This window comes from Psammomys obesus, unplaced genomic scaffold (assembly GCF_907164565.1).
Source record: "Psammomys obesus unplaced genomic scaffold, mPsaObe1.curated_primary_1811, whole genome shotgun sequence".
In the NCBI taxonomy this organism is placed as follows: Eukaryota; Metazoa; Chordata; class Mammalia; order Rodentia; family Muridae; genus Psammomys; species Psammomys obesus.
In genome coordinates, this window is record NW_026590062.1 from 10,016,486 (window position 1) to 10,031,313 (window position 14,828).

A 14,828-nucleotide genomic window follows, 5' to 3' on the forward strand; every position below is an offset into this window, starting at 1 on the left:
CCCGAGTGCTGAGTTTGCAGGCTTCTGCTACGGCACCTAGCTAACTGCCCTATGTTTTTATTTCTCTCAAATATATATTTGAAATTAGAACTGTGGGCTCACTTTTGACTCGGCTGCCGTGGTTACCCGTGTTTCTGTTTTGTTTTTGGTTTTAACTGGCAAACTGTTTCTGAAAGTGATGGCATCATTTAACATTCCCATCGGGAGTGGAGGAAAGTTCCAGATGCCCCACATGTTCCCAACGTGATATAAATACATCCTGAAGAAATAAACAAGAGAATGGCAGTCCTGTCTCCTGGCAACAGCTCATCATCCTTCCTGTGAGAGTGACTCAGAGGCTCCTTTTGAAAAGAGGTTTACAGGGGTAGGAAAGGACAAAGGATAGTCCAGGAGGAAGAGAAACAGCGGGGAAACTCCTGCTACCTCGGGCTCCCCTTAACCTTTGGGTTTGTAAAAAAAAAAAAAAAAAAAAAAAAAGTTTCTGGCTCGTGTCCTGGCACACCCTTAATCTCAGCCTTGGAGAGGCAGAGGCAGGCGGGTCTCTGTGTTAGGAGCCATCCTGCTGCTACAGAGCTAGTTCCAGGACAGCCAGAGCTATACAAAGAAACCCTATCTTGAAAACCATGAATAAATAAATTAAAAATAAATGAATGCATGCAAACAAACAAAGACATTAAAAGAGAAGGGGCGCTAGTGGAGAACAGCTCATTAGAAGGAGAGATGAGAGGGTGAACATTATCAAATACATCATGTGTGTGAAAATGTCCTAATGAAATGTATGCTACTAAAGCATTTAAAATCAATAATATTTTGTCTTGGACAGCCCTCGGTCTCCACACATGCAGCAGATTAACTGAATTTGAATGTCAGAGTCTAAACATCCCTTCTGAGCTCTGACAGCTTCAATACCGACTGTGTGGAATTTGGATAAAGCCCCAGGGGAGGTGGTGTCTGTCCTCAGCCCAGCCACGCTCAAGGCCCTGCCAGGCTGGAGGAGGGGGAAGCCCCCTGTCCTAGCCAAGGCCCTCACTACCTCCATCCTCACCTCCTTCATCCCCACCCCACTCCCAAGCCCTGCCCTCAGCTCAAGACTCCTTCCCCACCCTCCCAAGCCCTGCCCTCAGCTCAAGACTCCTCCCCCACCCTCCCAAGACTCCCAGCCTCTCTCTGACAGGGAGCTTCTGGTCCTTGCTGCCTGCCCTTTCCCTTCCTCCTTCTCTGATTCCTGAGCAGCTGCTGAGATTTGCTGATCCCTGGCCTGATGCCCAGAGTGGACTGGCCTCACAGGGAAGTCTCCATACTTGCTAGATTATATCAAGATGCTCGTGGGTTTTAACTCCAGCTTCTAGTTGATGGTTTTGTTTTTGCTGCTTCCTGATAGACATTAAAAATTACTCTCCTAGTCACTGACCAACACCAAATTTGTTTTCTCTTGAGACGGAATCTCAGCGTGTAACCTTGGCTGCCCTGAAACTCGTTGTATAGACCAACTGGCTTCAAACCCACACAGCTCTGCCTGAGTGCCAGGGTTCAGGACATGCACCACCATGTGGGCCTGACCCTAAATGTAGCAAGGAATTGAATTCCCTTTTTAAATGTGCTTTATTCGTTAGTGCTGTTGTTGTGTGTAACCGGGATGATGTTAGTGTCGGTTATGAATATGCAGGTCTGAGGACACCTTTCAGGAACCAGTTCTCTTTTTCTACCATGTGGGTTTCAGCTTGGTTATCAAGAGTGGCATGGTAGCAAGCACCTTTACCCTTGGAGCCATCTCACCAGCTCTGGATTCCTTTATTTTTCTTTAGCAAGAAGAGAGTCTCTTCTCGGCAATGCAGCCAGTGTCCCACCCTAGAGACCTTCTCTTCTTCTACCCATTTCCTCCAATGGGACAAAAGGGCTGTTCATCTGTGTTAGTTTACATTGTATTGGAGTATAATTCCATACAGTAAAGTTCATAAATGTTCTTATTACATTTATTTATTTACGAGCCCCTGGTAGTGGCACAAGCCTTTAATCCCAGCACTCCGGAGACATAGAGGCAGGCAGATCTCTGAGTTCAAGGCTAGCCTGGTCTACAGAGTTCCAGGACACCCAGGGCTACACAGAGAAACCCTATCTCAAAAAAAAAAAAGAAAGAAAGAAAGAAAAGAAAAGATAGAAAATGTATTTACAGTTGTCCAGCCAAACCCTTCCTGGCCTCTAATTGTGGAACATTGCTGTCAGCCCCCAGCAGAAGTGGTATTGTTTTAGCCCTTTTTCTCCTTTAGTTTCTGTTTCTGTGAACTTGCCTGGGGATTTGTGTGAAAAGAAGCAGATAATCAGTATAACTTTGTGGCTGGATTTATATTATACCAGATTAGGTTAGATTATTTATCTTTGTGGAGAGTCTTCTACCTCTGTACCTCAAGTGCCAGAATCACAGGTGTATGTCACCACACTTTATGTGGTACTGGGACTCAAACCTGGGACTTCATACTTGCTGGGCAAACATTCTATCCACTGAGCTACACTTCCAGCGCCACCCCCCCCTTTTTTTTTCCTGTGCTGGAGGTCACAAGCTATGCTATGCACTGAGCGCCTGACTCAGCCCTTGTTTCATTTTTTTCATCATTACAGCAATATCCATTATTACTGGGGTTGTAGTTGCAAAACCACTGCTAGAAGCCAGTTTCCTATTGGAGGTCCTGGTCTCTGGAACATTCCGTGGGTGTATCCTCAGGCCCCAAAATGCAATGCACACATTATTTTTCCAGTTCTGAAGCAGAGAGCTGAAGATGATGCCAGCTATTGTAGAGAAGGAGGAAGGCTGGGGTAGGGGGTGAAGTTGCTCTGTTTGAGCAGGGAGGGTTCAGCTGACATCCGGGGGACTCATACATATTCATGAGGAGGACAGGGATTGGACCATATTCCTCAGAGCATGTTGGGACACTTTCCAGGCTGTCTGGTTACTAGGCAGAGTTCCCAGGAGCTATGGCTTCATCCTTCCCCTGACAGCTTCATGCTTCAGTGCCTGCACAGAGCCTTCTGGTGTCTGCATCGGGAGACTCAGAATCACATGCTTATTAACCTGTTCTTTTCTGGAAAACTCACAGTTTTCTCTCCTAGCCCTACCTAAGAAAGTATATACCCCTGCCCTGCCTGTGCACACACTGTGATCTAAGCGTTTAAACAGTGGAGGAGAGTCAGCTACTAAGGAGTTCAAGGCCAGGCTGGGTTACACACAAGGTATTATTTTTAAAAAGAAGCTGGGCAGCCAGGCATGGTGGTGCACACCTTTAATTCCAGCACTGGGGAGGCAGAGGCATGTGGATCTCTGTGAATTCCAGGCCAGTGTGGTCCACAAAGCAAGTCCAGAACAGCCAGGACTAAACACAGAAAACCTGTCTCAAACAACAAAAACAAAAAGAAGCTGGGCAGCTAGGTGGTGTAGGCACAAGCCTTTAATCCCAGCACTCTGGAGGCAGAGGCAGACAGATCTCTGTGTGTTCGAGGCTAGCCTGGTCTCAAGTACCAGGACAGCCAAGCCTATGTGGAGAGACACTGTCTCAAAACAACCAAAAAGAAACTGAGCATGGAGTCTCACCTTAATCCACTCCAGAAGGCAGAGGCAGGGAGAGCTCTGTGAGTTCCAGCTACAGCTACATAGTGAGAGAGACCCTTTCTCAAAAATAAATAAAAATTTAATGGAAAAGGAAACTACTAATGGGGGGAGGATTGAAATGTCCACTGTCCTGGTTATTATTTTTTTTTTAATTTTTTTATTTCTGTCAGCTTGACAGGAGCTAGAGTTATTCGAGAAGAGGGACCATCAGTTGACAAAATACCTCCATCAGACTGGGGCATCTTTGATTGAAGATTCACTTTGAAGGGTCCAACCCTCTGTGGGTGGTACCACTCCTGGGCATAAAAGAAAACAAACTGAGGAAGCTACAGGGAGCAAGCCAGTAAGCACCTTCCTCCATGACCTCTGCATTAGTTCCTGTCCTTAGGTTCAGCCTAGAGTTCCTTCCCTGACGCCCTCAGTGGGGGAGTGTGACCCGGAAGTGTAAGAAGAAATGAACCCATTCCTCCCCAAGCTGTGTTTGCTCATGGTGTTTATTACAGCAACAGAAACCCCGACTGGGACACCTATGGATGGCATAAAGTGACACACCTTAGAAGAATGTGTAAATGAAAAACCCAATGGTTACACGCACTGACTACTTTTACAGAGGACCCAGGTTCAATTGCCAGCACCCACATGGCAGCTCACAACAGTCTTGAACCAATTCCACAGCATCTGACACCCTCTTCCAGCCTCTGCAGGCAACAAACACACGGTGCACAGTCATACATGCAGGCAAAGCACCCACACATAAAACAAAATCAGAGTGGGAAAAAAAGACTGTAAGTGCAAATGATGACAAAACATTAAAGGGCCACAGAACATGAGCAAACTGATCAGAGGAAAAGACATCTGAGTTCATCTAAAGCAAGGGCTTGCTGCTATCAATTCTCAACACCCACATCGGGCTATTCACAATTGCCAGTAACTTCAGGTCCAGGAGACACCCTTCTCTAGCTCCTTTGGGCACCTGCACACACATGTGCACATAAAATAAAAATCTTATGGCAAACACTGGAAAATATGCAAATTGATATTCATGACATCAGAATCACGGAGAGTTAGAACACACTTTTCTTTCTTGTTTGGTTTGGATTTCTGAGATAGGATATCTCTGTGTAGCCCTGGCTGTCCTGAAACTTACTCTGTAGATCAGACTGGCCACGAACTCAGAGATCTGACTGCCTCTGCCTGCCAAGTACTGGGGTTAAAGGTTCCACTACTACCTCCTGGCTTAGAACATACCTTCATCATGAAATTGCCCCAAATCTAAAAGTTTGAGAAGGGAGTATGTGGACAAGAAAAACTTACCTTTTACCTGAGTGCGGAGAGAGTGCAGATTGGCACTGCCTTGGTGAAGTATAATAAGGAAATACTTACCTAATCCTTAGATGATGAAGCAACTGGAAAGTGAGACAGGGGCTTAGAAGTTTAAGTTTGTTTTGTTTGACAGCTCTCTACAGTAGACCAGGCCAGGACTCAAACTCACAGAGCTCTGACTCCTCTGCCTTCCCAGTGATGGGATTAAATGTGTGCACCACCATGCCCAGCTTCAAGGTCAAGCTTGACTATATAGTGAATTTGAAGCCAGCCCGGGCTATGTGAGAAACTATCTCCAAACAAACCAGGTTGACCTGATGACATTTGAACTACATCTAAATACCATGTAAAATAATTTTACATGTAAGGTTGGGTATGGTGGCACACACCTTTAATCCCAGCATATGGAGGCAGAGGCAGGAGGATCTCTGTGAGTCTGAGGCCAGCCTGGAGACCAGGACAGCCAGGACTACAGAGCTTGTCTTTTAATAAAGAGAAGAAAAGAGAAAGATCTAAAAATGTGTTTGACAAAGCCAGGCTAGGTGACTCACAACTTTTTTAAGGTGGCTGAATCAGGATTGTTGCTGGTCTTTGAGGTCAGCCTTGGCTACATAGTGTTGCCGTTTTCAAAATTCCATAAACAGAGCTTGGGGCAAGATGGCTAAGAGAATCAACTGTTTGCAGAGCAAATTCAAGGACCTGAGTTTGACCCCTTAAGGCGGTGAAGAAATAAAGCCATGTGTAGAGACAGAGGTTTGTCATCCTCGGTGGGGCAAAGGCAGAGACAAGCAGATCCCGGGGGATCTCTGGCCAGTAAGCCCATGGTCAAGCTGGCCAGCAGCATGTCCCAGTGAGAGAGCCTGGTCACAAAATACAGCAGATTGTGTCTGGAGGAGGGCACATGTATGTGCACCCAGGCAGACAGGCTCCTTCACACGCCTAAATCCCAAGAACAAACCCAAACTCTCATATACATCTGACAAAAAAGTCTTATTTGCTGTGTTTTCTTTTTTTTTTAATTTAAATTTATTTTATGTGCATTAGTATGAAGGTGTCAGATCCCTTGGAATTGACATTACAGACAGTTGTGAGCTGCCACGTGGATGCTGGGAATTGAACCAGGGTCCTTTGGAAGAGTAGGCAGTGCTCTTAACCACTGAACCGTCTCTCCAGCCCTCGCTGTGTTTTCTTAAACGAGACAAAATAAGACACTTTTGCTGTGTTTTCTTAAACGAGAGCAAGTAAGACGCTTCCTTTCTGACAGTGGAAAATGGCTGAGGCATTTTCGCGCTCAGGTGCCACCTGGTGGACACAGTTACAATCGTAACAAACCTCTGCTCGGGTTAAGCCGGCAAGGGGATGCAGTCAGAGCTTCTCCATTTTGATGAGGAAAATTCTTATCTTAACTTTTTTTTTTTTAAGATTTATTTTTATTATTCTGGGGAGAGTGGCCTAGCAGTGAGCACTGGCCGCCCTTGCAGAGGACCCAAATTTGATTCCCAGCACCTCATGGTGGCCCACAACCTTCTGTAACTCCAGCTCAGGGGGATCCAATGCCTGCTCTGGCCTGCGCGGGCATACATACGCATACCACATCAGTTTTCTGTTAATTTTGCGAAGAGTGAAAGGTTAGGAGGGTTCTAGGAGGTACGAGGACATTAAGACCAGAGAGAGAAACTAGAAGAGCCCACTGGGCAGGAAAGCCAGAGCTAGCACATCCTCCTGCGTTGGTGTCACTTCCTGTGGCCCCAGCTTGTGACGCCAGTGCCGTGCATCCCTGGGGAACCTCCCTGTCCTGTCCCTTAGGAAAGAGGGCCTCTCTCAAGAGCAACTCTGCCCCAAAGGAGGCAACTCCTCTGGTCTTAAGTGAAAAAGTCGAAGGTACCATTTAATGAGCACCTGCTGTATTCCATGGTGGGATCTACGTGTGTTCTGGGTTCTCAACAGCAGAACAAGGGTGGGTGATCACCCTCCTAAGAAATCACTTTGTGTCCTGACCCTTCTTTGAAAGTGTGTGGACACTGCCACACTCAGACCTTTCTTTGAAAGGGTGTGCAGAGCAGGTAAGCACAGGCCCACAGCTGGCTGGTGGTTTCACTCTCAGTCTCTGAGGACCAGGGATAGGGACAGGAAAGACAGAAGCTACAATTCACCCTGCTTAAATACCAAACAGACTTTAAGGATACAAGGAAATGTATCCTGCTAAGGGCTGAACTAACATTCTAGAGACTTCTCTGAGGAGGCCCACGGTACCGCTAGCCTTGCCAAGTCCAGGGCTAGCTGCGAAACTGATCCAGGTTCCTATGGAGCACTGGCAAGTGAGGTAACAGTGAGGACAGAACTGAGTAATCCCAGACCTGACCAAATGCCAGCTAGGCTTCATCCTCCCCCTCCCCACACCCAAAAGTGGTATTTTTTCCACTCTACAAAATTTATTGTTGTTTTGTTTGTTTGTTTGTTGAGACAGAGCTTCTTTGTTTAGGCCTGGATATCCTGGAACTCATTCTCTCTAGACCAGACTGGCCCTGAACTCAGAGACCTGCCTGTCTGTGCTGGGATTAAAGGTGTGTACCACCACTCCTGGCTTTTTGTTTGTTTGTTTGTTTGTCTTTTCTGACAAGGTCTCATGTAGCCCAGGCTGGCCTGGAACTCACTAAATAGCTCAGGCTGGTCTTGAACTGTTCATCTTTAAAGGATGAGAGTATAGCCAAGTACCACAATGCTCAGCACATGGAACATTATCTTTGGCTTATTTACTTGTTTAAACAACTTTCAACAATCTGGAGCAGGGCTTATCAAAATTTACGTGTGTGTGTGTGTGTGTGTGTGTGTGTGTGTGCTCCTCTGTGTGGACACAGAAGTCAACTGCAGCTGTCATTGTTCATTTGTTTTTTGTTATTTATTTTTATTTTATGCATACGAATGCTTGCTTGCATGTAGGTCTTGTTACTGCATGCACGCTTGGTGGCTATAGAAGCCAGAAGATAACAGATCTGGTGCCTCGTCTGGGTTTCTTGTGTGCTTGGACACACTCCTGTATGTACACTCTTGCACACATACATGAATAACAAAAGTTTTTAAAGGGGTTCAGTGGCACACACCTGTAATCCCAGCACTTGGAGGCAGAGGCAGGAGGATCTCTGTGTGTTCAAGGCTAGCCTGGTCTACAGAGTGAGTCCGGGATAGTTAAGGCTACTCACAGAAACCCTATCTCGAAAAACAAAAACAAAACCAACCAAACAAAAAAGGTGATAGGTTTTCAGTGCCGGAGCGATGGTTCAGCAGGTAAGAGCATTTGCTGCCCCTGAAGAGAACTCGTTTGTTTCCAACATTCACGTTAGACAGTTCATGTTGTAGTGTCCCCAGCCACGAAATTATTCATTGCTACTTCATAACTGTAGTTTTGCTACATACAGGTGAAATAACCAATGTTAAGCTTTAAAGTGGATACATTAAAATAGTTACACATATGTATAGGATACTATGTATAGTCGTGATACCCTTGATACATGTATGCATTGTGTAATTTTTAAATCCCTAAACCAAATCAGCTCAAACTCGTATCTTTTCTTCTCCCTCTATTTTGAGACAGCCCAGACTGGCTAGCTAGCCCAGACTGGCTCTGTCTCTTATCTTGCCTTAGCTTCCTCAGTGCTGTGGTCACAGGTATACACCCTACATTTTGAAAAAAGCTACTAGATTCACCGTTCTCTGCAAGTGTTATGAAAGCCAAGTCTATTTATATGCTGCTAGAAAAGAGGCACCAGGAATTGAGGGCAAATTGTCGGCGCAAAGAGGAAGATTTATTTGGAATGCCAGCAAATAAGAAGGCAGGCAACCACCTGGTGGGAAACTTTTTAGACAGGGTCTCTACATATCCTTGGCTGTCCTAGAACTCACTATGGAGACCAGGTTAACGTCGAACTCACGGAGATCCGCCTGCCTCTGCCTTCCGAAGGCTGGGATTAAAGGTGTGAACCTTTAGCTCCTTGTTACCTAAAAGAACTTGGCAAATAATTAGCACTCGTGTGCTGCGCGAGTAAATCTGTAAAAAGAAAGGCAATGGTAATGTCTAGCGCTGTATGACTATTAAACAATCTACTTTAACAGCTTGCACCAGTGTCTGCACACACCAGGGAAGGGGTGGTGGGCTCATAAACTTTTTGTATAGTTTCACGGTTGGGCAAGCGCTTTCCCAGGGCTCACACTCCTCTACAAGTTCCCGGCTGCTCCAATCAAAGCCAAGACCAACGGGTTCTTCAAGACGTAAAGTCAGTGGGATTAAACCGCGTTCTCGCTTTCCACGTCTCGCCCTCTCACTGAGAAAAGCCTTCAACAGCAACAACAGCCCCGGGAGTCCAGACTATTCCCCCGGCAAAAGTCAAACAAGCGGAGGCAAGCTTCCCTTCTTACGCAGGCGCACTCCATCGCAACTCCCTCCACTATCGCGATACATCGTCGAGCTCGGCGTTGGCCCTTTAACTGACCCTTCCCGGGGGCCTGCCTCACGCGTGCGCACTGCAGTTCTGCGCTTGTCATCATGGCGACGCGGGGCCATGTGCAGGACCCTAACGACCGGCGCCTCCGGCCCATTTACGGTGAGTTACCGGAGCTGGCCTCCTAGCCAGGGTGGCCAGCCGAGGCCTGCCCTGCTCCGGGACGAAGGCCCAGGAGCACCGCCGGAGGCGTGCGCGGTCCGGGGCGACGAGGGGGCGGGCCGCGCGCGGCGCTAGGCCGCAGCCTCGGCCTCGCTTAGGCGCCGGCCGGGCTTTGCTGGTCCCTGAGGCGGCAATGGCGGGTGCGCGCAGCTGTCAGGCCGTGCGAGTCTCGCCCTTCCGTCGAGACCAGCGCTACCACTAGGTCGCTGTATTGCAGCTGCCCCCAGGGAGGCCGCGGTCTTTCCTGCAGGTGACAGCCGGCTCCGGCGTGACGGTGGCAGCGCCTTCCTGAGAGGAGATGCCCCAGGGATGGTGGCTCTGTTTATAAGGATGAGGACCGCGGGGTTGTCCTACTGCGTGTAGTCTGCTGCACGTGGAGAAACCGGGGCCGAGGGAAGGGAAGGGGCTGATGCAAGGTCACTCAGATCGGGCCCCATCCTGGTGCTGCTTAGTGCAGGAACAGCTGCTCTGGGCACACGTGGGGGGCGGGGGGAGGGGGGTCGCGGGCCCAGAATAGCGAGGAGACGGCAGTAGCTGCTGTCGGAAGGGCAGGCCGGGCTGCTGGAAGGTTTTTCCTCTTAGTACCGTGTCTGTGGTTCTTCTCTGCAGCTTGCCTTCCGCGTGCTTAGTGGATCCCTCTCCACGGCGCTCGCCCCAAGTCCACAGGCTTTAAGATGTACCTTATTGTCATCTTGCTGTCGTAGTAGAATAAAAGAATCACAGAATTGAGTCAGAGAGAAACACGTTGCAATAACTGAGATGGTCTGTCATTGGAAGTCGTTCCTTTTTTCTTTCTTTCTTTTTTTTTCCCCGTTGCCTTTCTTCATTGATGGTTGTATGGCCTTGTCTCCTGTAATGATGAGGAAGCTTCAAGGTCAGTGGTTTTTGCTAAAGCAGACCTCAGGTTTTCAGTTTTCAGTGTGGCTCTGCGTTTTGGCTTTTGCTTTTTTAGCAGAGTGGGTGCTTGTGTCTCTAGCATATTGATATTAATGATCTTTTTTTTTTCTTTTTCTATTTTTCCAATATTTACATCTGTGGTTATTTTCTGCATGATACCTGTTCATCATGGGCGTTCCTGGTGCTTGAAGAGGGCATTAGGATACCCTGGAAGTGTAGTTACAGACTGTTGTAAGCCATGATGTGGATGCTGGATCCTGTGGAAGAGTAGGTAGTGCTCTTAACCGATAAACCATCAAGCCATCTCTCCAGGCACCCCCTCCTTTTCTTTCTTTCTTTTACGTATTTCACAGGATCTCAGTTTGCAGCTCTTGACTGGCCCAGAACTTTTAGAAATCACCTGCTTTCTGCCTTCTGAGTGCTATGTTTAAAGGTGTGGGCCACCAGGCCAGCTGCTCTTTTCTTTAAGACAAGGTTTCACTAACAGTCTTGGGTCTCCTTATGTGGAGCAGCTGGACTCAAACTTTCAGCTACCTGACTCAGCCTCCCAGCTGTTGGGATTGCAAGCATGTGACCCTATGCACAGTCTTCATACTTTCATATGTGTGTTTGATGCATTTTTAAAATTACATTTACTGAAGAAGTAGTGTGTGTGTGTGTGTGTGTGTGTGTGTGTGGTGGAGTGTCACACGAATGGCCTGTGGAGTTCAGGGGACACCATGCAAGAGGGAATTGGTCCTCTCCTATCATATAGGTCCCAGGATTAAACTCAGGTTGTCAGGAATGGTAGCACACACTCTCACTGGCTGAGCCATCTCAATGGCCCTTGGGTGCTATGTTGTATGATGGCTTTCCTTCCCATTACCTGTTTCTAGCACTGGGGGTGGGGGCTATGCAGTGGATAATAATGAGGTTCAGAACACTTAATTCAGTCAGTGCCCTTGAGCTTTTACAGGGAGATTTCGTTTAATCTTACACATTTTTCCCATTCTCTCTCTCACCCCTTAAACAGCTGGAGAAGCACGCTTATTGCTCTCACGTAATTTATCTGATGCTGATATGTTCCGGACTTGGGATGTGAATTCTGGGCACACTGTGTTAAGCACTGTGCTAAGAATTGCGTCAGTTTGATTTAAGATCACAGAGGTGGGGGCTAGCAGAAAGAGGGCTCAGATATCCCCATTGTTGCACACCCTCCTCCCTTTACAGGCCCTGCGTAGACCAGGCTTGTCTCTGGCTAGCAGTTGCCCTCCTGCTTCTGGGTAATAGAAAGTAAAACGTAAAATAAAGGTTTGTGATTTGTGCATCATATCCTTACACAGACCCCGCCTGCAGACTCCTCCTTTTTCTGAACTGTTTTAAAAAAAGACTAAGAACTTTAATTAGATCCATAACATTATTCTTAAAGACCGAGGAGAATCCTGTTGATCTTACATTCAGTTAGAGTTAATAGTGTTCAGTAAAAAACGTTGTCAAACATCATGATGTATTTATTAGCCAGAAGTGACAGGTCATAAGGACCGACTTGTAGGGCTGGGGTTGAGCCTAGGCTTCTGTAGTCCAGATTGGCCTGGAGCTCCCTAAGTTGCCTATGCTGATCTTGAACCCAAGCCTCTCCAACTCAGTTAGGAGGTATTAGGATTAAAGGGAAGTGCCACGCCATCCTCTTGCCTTTTTGAAATGACCTCCCTTGCTGGTTCTCACCAGTTGACACTTTTGTTTGAGTTGGTGAGCCCAGTGCTTTTTCTCTGCTGTTATTGCTGATGTTGGGCTGGGAGATGGCTCAGCACGTAAACGCCCTGGCTGTCACACCTGATCCATCAGAGTTCTATCCTGGGGACCTACATGGTGTTAGGACAGACCTTACTCTCAGAAGTTGTCCTCCAACTTCATACACACAGCACCAACGCATGAACACACACATGTGCACACACAATCCTTTGTTCTAACCTGTTGTGGGATCAGTCTTGTCTGGATAAGGGCAGATGTAGCATAATTCCAGCAGGCTTTCCAATGTTAGTTGCTTTATTGATCACTTAGAATGTTTCCCTTAGATGTCTGGTCAAATAATAGGGCAGGTAATTATCTGCTGTAGCGCATCAATAAAAACTTGATGGTCCTCACTCGAGGATAATATTTATTCTGAGTCTTTTGTTGGACGTTTGTAACTGTGTGAGTGTTTGAAATGAGTGATGTGTGTGTGAACGTGTATACAGGTGTGTACAGATGAGTGCGTGCACATTTGGAGGCCAGAGTTCAACCTTGGGTGTCATTCCTCAGGCGCTTTCTACCTTTTTTTCTTTTGACTGTTGTCTCTTTCTGGCCTGGCACTTGCCAGGTAGCCTAGGCTGGTCGAGACCCCAGGAACCGTCCTGTCTCTGCCTCCCCAGCACTGGGGTCACAAGAATGCCACTGCATCTATCCTTTTTACTTGCTTATGGGGAGTAAACTCAGTCCTCATCATGTCTGCATGACGAACATTTTGCCTCCTGAGCTGTAGCCCTTGTTTGACTTTCTCTGGAAATTTCACTTGGTACAACATCCTTTCTTCTGTAGTGAGAATTTAACCACTTCAAAAGCTGTGTTTTCATAGGGATTATAGCTCAGTGATAGTGTCTGTCTAGTGTGTGTAGGTCACAGGTTCAGTTTCTAGCACTGGGGGCAGGGAGAAAAGAAAACAATCCTTGGGTTATTTTTGTTTGGCTTTTGGTTTTTCTAGACAGGGTTTTCTTGTGTAGCCTTGGCTGTCCTGGACTTGCTTTGTAGACCAGGCTGGCCTCAAACTCAAAGATGTACCTGCTTCTGCCTCCCTGACAGCTGGGATTACAGGCATGTGCTACTGTGCTGGGCTTTTGGAAAAAATTTTACATGAGATAGAGAATAAAAGAATCATGGTCATGACAGACCTGCCTGTTAGCCCTTAATAAGTGTTGTTGTTGTTTTTTTTTTTTTACCATAACATATATATTATAATACTATAATAGGTTTTATATATATATAAAACATATATATATGTTTTATATATATATAGGTTTTATATATATATAGGTTTTATATATATATATATATATAGAGAGAGAGAGAGAGAGAGAGAGAGAAAGACAGACAGACAGACAAAGTCTCATTTAGCCCAGGCTGGCCTAGAACTTATTGTGTAGCTAAGGATGACCCTGAACTTCAGATCATTTTGACCCTGCTGTGTTCTGGGATCACAGGCTCTATGAGTTGCTGGGTTCTACTGAGCTACAATGGCAGCCCAGAATGTTTAACTGTGCATGTGCTGAGGGCTGTGAAAAATGCCCAGAGATTATGCAGTGTGGGCATCTGGGCTTTTGGGAGCAGGTTACAAAACATCCTTGTGGACATAGTTTTACTATGAATGGAATGAGGGACATAGTGATAAAGACTCCTAGAGCCTGGCTATCTAGGACAGTTGCAGAAAACTCCTGTGGGGGATTTAGAGGTGCTAAAGTAGAAGTGGGACCAGACAGCAGAGGAGCGGGGCCTTGTAAGCTATTTAGTTGTAGGACCAGAAAAACTTGTTTCCCCGTGTCAGAGGTTTGCCCTTTTCACTTACTTGTTTTTGAGACAGAGTCTCATGTAGCCCAGGTTGACCACACACTAGTTTTATAGCAAGAGAAGACCTACTCCTGACATTCCTGCCTCTACCTCCCTGAATGCTGGGATTATAGAGGGCTGAGCTCTTGTTCTTGTTTAAAAGGCAGCAGGAAGCACTGAGGGATTTATCCATTCTTCAGGCTTGTGTTTAAGGAGAAATAGGTGGGAAATGGCTTCAGATTTTTTAAATTGCACTTTTTTATGGGTTTGGGTATTTTTTTTTGCTTGTATGTCTGTGCATCACATGCATACCTAGTGACTGCAAGTGCAAAGAGGGTGTCAGATTCCCTGGAGCTGACAAGTGGGTGCTGGGAATCAAATCCTCATCCTGTGGCTGAGCAACCAGTTCCCTTACACACTGCACCATTCCTCCAGTCCCTCTGCCCACTCTTTAATAGATGGAGAGGCTCTTAGCAAATTGAGCAAGGCATGGGGAATAGCTTAAAAGGAGCAAATGATGAATAGGGCTATGTGTAGATATTCTTTTCTCCCTGTTGAGATAGTCTTGTTATAGTTCAGGCTGGACTCAAATTCCTGATTCTCCTGGCTCATCTTCCTGATTGCTGGAATAGCAGGCATGCACCATACCAGGTTGGCATTCTTTTTTTCCTTCTTTCTTCCTTTCTTTCTTTCTTTCTTTCTTTCTTTCTTTCTTTCTTTCTTTCTTTCTTTCTTTCTCCTTCTTTCCTTCCTTCCTTCCTTCCTTCCTTCCTTCCTTCCTTCCTTCCTTC

The 14,828-nt window shown here is 46.5% G+C and overlaps 1 protein-coding gene across 1 annotated transcript in view; it reads left to right on the plus strand.

Annotated features, from left to right (window-relative positions):
- Window positions 1-9,459: 9,459 nt before the first annotated feature.
- Naa25 (N-alpha-acetyltransferase 25, NatB auxiliary subunit) overlaps window positions 9,460-14,828 on the plus strand; it is a 49,384-nt gene continuing 44,015 nt past the window's right edge. The window contains exon 1 of the mRNA XM_055606225.1: window positions 9,460-9,522. Within this exon, the coding sequence (XP_055462200.1) occupies window positions 9,465-9,522 (58 nt within the window). The 5' untranslated portion in view covers window positions 9,460-9,464. The remainder of the gene's footprint in view (window positions 9,523-14,828) is intronic.